This window comes from Theropithecus gelada, chromosome 20, assembly GCF_003255815.1.
Source record: "Theropithecus gelada isolate Dixy chromosome 20, Tgel_1.0, whole genome shotgun sequence".
Taxonomy (NCBI): Eukaryota; Metazoa; Chordata; class Mammalia; order Primates; family Cercopithecidae; genus Theropithecus; species Theropithecus gelada.
Window position 1 is genome coordinate 51,580,311 of NC_037688.1, and position 4,982 is coordinate 51,585,292.

Here is a 4,982-nt window from a genome sequence, read left to right on the forward strand (position 1 = left end):
GGCGAGGTGGCGGGCGCCTGTAGTCCCAGCTACTTGGGAGGCTGAGGCAGGAGAATGGCGTGAACCCGGGAGGCGGAGCTTGCAGTGAGCTGAGATCTGGCCACTGCACTCCAGCCTGGGCAGCAGAGCGAGACTCCGTCTCAAAAAAAAAAAAAAAACTCAGTCGTTTTAAAGAGGACAATTCAGCGGCGTTTCTCACATTCATGAGGCAGTGCGGTCATCGCTGCCGCTTCTAGAATGTTCCGTCATCCCAGACTGGAAACCCTGTGCCCACTGACACGCGTGCCCCGCTTTCCCTGGCCCCCAGCCCTGGCAGCCACCGGGGTCCTCCGGTCTCTGGCTTTGCCGCCCCTGACGTTGCCTCTACGGGGAGTCGCCGTCTGCAGCCTCCATGCCTGGATTCCTTGGCCGAGCCTTGTGTTCGCGGGGCTCTCCATGTCCTGTGTGCTGGAGTTTCGCTCCTCATGCTGGGCGGCGCTCCCTAGTTGACCTGGGCTGCTGCATGGTGACCGTGCCCTCTGCACCCTCCATGCCTGCCACTCCACTGTTCCTCAGGTGTCGAGCGCCTGGTCCAGGCCGAGGGCACAGCCTCTGCAGCAGGGTGTGCTGTGCTGGGTCGCTCTGCGTGTGTGTGCCCAGCCACAGGGTTCTTTCTTGGGCATGCGGCTGCTGGGCCTGGGCAGGGCCTCCTCCGTCTGTGTGTCTTGGTCGGTTTGGGCTGGGGTCTAGGCAGGGCCTCCTCCGTCTGTGTGTCTTGGTCGGTTTGGGCTGGGGTCTAGGCAGGGTCTCCTCGTCTGTGTGTCTTGGTGGGTTTGAACCTGCCACCGCACTGACACCTTCTCCATGTCACCTCCCGCAGATCTGGGCGGACCCCGGCAAATACGCCCTGATGGGAGCTGCGGCCCAGCTGGGTAGGTCCCAGCTCTTGCCCAGTGGGTGGGGGGCTCCACAGGGTCTGGAGGGGGCCGTGGCTGTCCTTGCGGGGTAGGGTCTGGGGGCAGGTGGATGGTATGGGTGCTACACAGAGAAGGTGGTGGCCACATGACCCTGAGCCAGGCGGGTGGACGTGCTGGGTTCCTGATGGCCCCACAGGCGGGATCGTGCGGATGACCCTGAGCCTGACGGTCATCATGATGGAGGCCACCAGCAACGTGACCTACGGCTTCCCCATCATGCTGGTGCTCATGACCGCCAAGATCGTGGGCGACGTCTTCATCGAGGTGCGCTGGGGCCTCAAAGCCTCACCGTGAGCGCGCGGGTGCTGCCGTGGGGGAGGGGCCCTTGTGAGCCTCCAAACAGCCAGTCCCCAGGGGGTGGGCTCGGGTTTCCAGGGCGGCCTCTGGGTTCCTAGGGGTAGGCTCGGGGCTCCAGGGGTGGGTGTGGGCTCCTCAAGGCCTGTGTCGCGCCCCGCCCGCAGGGCCTGTACGACATGCACATTCAGTTGCAGAGTGTGCCCTTCCTGCACTGGGAGGCCCCGGTCACCTCGCACTCGCTCACTGCCAGGTACAGCGCCCACGACAGCTGTGGGTGGGGAGGGTGTCCAGTGGCCTCTTGTCGCACGGGGGCGGGGTGCACGGCTCGCGGGCTGCGGCTTCACACCTCACCAGCCCGCGGGGGTGACGTGGGAGTTGGTGGCGCATGATGGGCTGTGTGGCGGGGCTGCTCCGGCAGGGAGGTGATGAGCACGCCAGTGACCTGCCTGAGGCGGCGTGAGAAGGTCGGAGTCATTGTGGACGTGCTGAGCGACACGGCGTCCAATCACAACGGCTTCCCCGTGGTGGAGCATGCCGATGACACCCAGGTACCAGGCACCTCGTAGACCGGGTCCCGCCGATGACACCCAGGTACCGGGCACCCCGTAGACCGGGTCCCGCCACGTGACCACTGTCAAGTGCAGTGGTGGGAAGCACACGGCGAGGTTCGCAGGACAGGGAAGCTGCATGTTTGGGTGCACTGTTGATTCTAGGAGTGCTGGGAGCTGAGAGTGCGGCCGTGGGGGGCCGTGTGGACGCTGAGGCTGGGCGGGGCTGTGGCCTGGCAGGGTCCTGTGGTCCGAACCCAGGCTGGACTGAGAGCCGTGGCTTTGTCAGGAGGCCCTGACAGGATGCGCAGCTTGGCCGCTGCTGTGTGTCCCTTAGATGTGGACACTGGAGGTTTGGGGTTGGTTTTTATTGGGACCCAGTGGGGCTGCATCTGCCCTGCAGCAAAGCCACCGTCCCTGGGCCCTTGGCTTTCTGCTGTGCGCGGTCAGGCCCCACTGCCCTGGCACTGACCCTTGGGTCCCGTGGCATTGTGCACGTGGAATGCCATGGCGAGGCTGGTGTGAGCAGGTAGCCGCTGACACGGGGCTCATGCCCAGATGGGACATCTGGCTGAAACAGGGTCAGAGGGGCCCGACACGGCATTGCAGCACAGCCCCCCACCCTCGGGCCCGTCACCCTGACTGCAGGCCTCTCTCGCAGCCTGCCCGGCTCCAGGGCCTGATCCTGCGCTCCCAGCTCATCGTCCTCCTAAAGCACAAGGTGCGTGCCAGGCTCCGGGCTGCCGGGTGGGTGGGGGCCCCAGGGGGTGCTGGCTGGGCGCCTGATGCAGGGCCCTGCCGCCCGCAGGTGTTTGTGGAGCGGTCCAACATGGGCCTGGTGCAGCGGCGCCTGAGGCTGAAGGACTTCCGCGACGCCTACCCGCGCTTCCCGCCCATTCAGTCCATCCACGTGTCCCAGGACGAACGGGAGTGCACCATGGACCTTTCCGAGTTCATGAACCCCTCCCCCTACACGGTGCCCCAGGCATGTGCAGGGCACGGGTGCAGGGGGCTGGGGCCGAACAGCGCGGGTTGGGGTCCAGAGCCTTGTGGAGGGACGGTCAGGGAGGAGGGGTGGGGCGGCCAGGAGTCGGTGACTTTGTCTCCTGTGGAGGGGCCTGGCAGGCTTTTAGGCTTCAGGCCGCAGAGCCGAAGTCGAGGGGCTGAGCAGGCTGGCCAGATAGGCGTGGGGGCTCAGGACGTGCCTGGACGCCGTGGTGGGGGGCCCAGGGAGCCAGCTCGGGTGAAGTCCCGCCTGCCCCTGCCGTGTGGGTGGCACTGATGGTTGTGTGCCTGCTGCAGGAGGCGTCGCTTCCCCGGGTGTTCAAGCTGTTCCGGGCCCTGGGCCTGCGGCACCTGGTGGTGGTGGACAACCGCAATCAGGTGAGCGGGGGCGGTGGGGGTGCGGGCGTGCCGTGCAGGGCTCCCCTCTTTCTCCTGCCCACGCTTACTCTCAGTCCCGGCAGGGGACACTGAGGCACAGGACCCAGCACCGAGTCGGCCCATGCCCCATGGCCACATCCCTCCCCAGCCCTGCACTCAGCTCGGGGGCTGTGTTGAAGCTCCCAAGGCCCCAGCCTGCGCTGCCCCAGCCACACACAAGGCAGGGCGCTCCGCAGGCAGGCGGGAGCCGACCCGTGGGCCACTGTGGCCTGGCCTTGTCCTGCAGGTTGTCGGGTTGGTGACCAGGAAGGACCTCGCCAGGTACCGCCTGGGGAAGGGAGGCTTGGAGGAGCTCTCGCTGGCCCAGACGTGAGACCCAGCCCTGCCCATGGTGGGCACCAGTGCTGGCACCCTGGCCCCTCCACACTTCCTCCCGGAGTCACTGGTCTCTCGGGCCAAACCATGCTCCCCAGCAGTGGCAATGGCGAGCATCCTGCAGCTGGGCGGGCAGGCGGTGGGCACAGAACTGACCCTCTCACGGGACTGACCCTGTGTGGGCAGTGGTCTCCTCCCTTGGCACCTCCTTGCGCACGCCCAGTCTCCGCTCTCCTCGTCTAGGTTTCTTTATCTCCAGGGATCAGCTGTGTGTGTGTGACCGCCCTACTGGGCTGTCAGCCTCTTGGGAGCTAGCGGCAGGGCCGGCACCCGCGTGCCTGTGCCCGTGTGCGTGAGACAGAGCCCTCGACCCTGCTGCTGCCGCCAGGGCTGCCTGCCCTGGAAGGGCCCCTGTGTCTCCACACCTGTGGAGTCTTGGAGACTTGGGAGCTGGCCTGGCCCCTCAGCCACAGGCTTGGCCTCGTTTTCAACCGTGAGCAGACAGCCTGTGGTCCCTGGGCCTGAGCCGTGGACTCGTAGCGCCAGGGTTTGGAGGCTGGGACCGCCCCGGAGAACAATCTCGCTCTGGCGCCACAGAGGAGCCCGGCGCCCTCCCCAGCCTGCATCCGGCTTGGGTACACGGGCCCAGAGGACTGGGGTGACAGGCCCCGTGCTGTGGTGTCGAGAGCTGAGAAAAACCACCAAGGCCCTGAGCCCCACGCCCAGCCCTGCTTTGGTCCCTGAGCCTCAGAGCAGTGGAGTTGCTGCCCTGTGGACACGGGCTGGGAAGGCAGGCTTCCCCTAGCACGTGGGGTCTTGGGGGTGGCCTCCCTGCCCCGCCCCTGCCGGTCACCAAGTGCAGGTGCAGCAGGGGCCTCAGAGGACACCTGGCCCAGCACGGGGCTAGAAGGGCCGGTGGACACCGGAGCCGAGAAGCCCCCCACCTGCCCACCTGAGGGCCCCTCAGAGGCTCCTCCAGCCAACCTGGCTGGGCCCCCTCTCACAGGGCGTTAGAGGCAACTTCAGTGTCCCTGTTAGAGCAACATGGGTCCCTCCATGGGGGGCTGGGGGCGGCTCCCTGCTGTGTATTTCCTCCCCAGGGAGTGGGGCCTCCCCAGGAGCTGACACCACACCCCCTGCTTAGCCCTCACGGGGCCCCAAGGCATCTGAGTGTGTCGGGTCTGAATGCGCGGAATAAAGAAATCCTCTCAGCCCGCCTTTGCCAGTGTCTTCCCTCCCACCCCGCCCAGACCACATGCAACAGCCTGGGACTTGCAGGGCCCTGGGGTTAGTGCGCCATGTGGAGTGATAGAGGCGTGAAGGACAGCAGCTGTGGCCACCTGGGGCACCAGCCACATCCTCTTCCTCACCCCCGCCCCTCGCCTCCCTCCTGGAGGCCTCTGGGTCCTGGCAGGTGGGTCTA

General features: G+C 66.5%; 1 protein-coding gene across 2 annotated transcripts in view; it reads left to right on the forward strand.

Moving 5' to 3' along the window:
• Positions 1–4,773, forward strand: part of CLCN7 (chloride voltage-gated channel 7) — a 29,838-nt gene extending 25,065 nt beyond the window's left edge. For both annotated transcript variants that reach the window (XM_025370395.1, XM_025370396.1), the window contains 8 exons: positions 860–911; positions 1,093–1,220; positions 1,418–1,503; positions 1,672–1,801; positions 2,463–2,522; positions 2,610–2,786; positions 3,104–3,184; positions 3,471–4,773. In XM_025370395.1, coding sequence (XP_025226180.1) covers positions 860–911; positions 1,093–1,220; positions 1,418–1,503; positions 1,672–1,801; positions 2,463–2,522; positions 2,610–2,786; positions 3,104–3,184; positions 3,471–3,557 — 801 coding nt within the window. In that variant the 3' untranslated portion in view covers positions 3,558–4,773. The remainder of the gene's footprint in view (positions 1–859; positions 912–1,092; positions 1,221–1,417; positions 1,504–1,671; positions 1,802–2,462; positions 2,523–2,609; positions 2,787–3,103; positions 3,185–3,470) is intronic.
• The last annotated feature ends 209 nt before the right edge of the window (positions 4,774–4,982 follow it).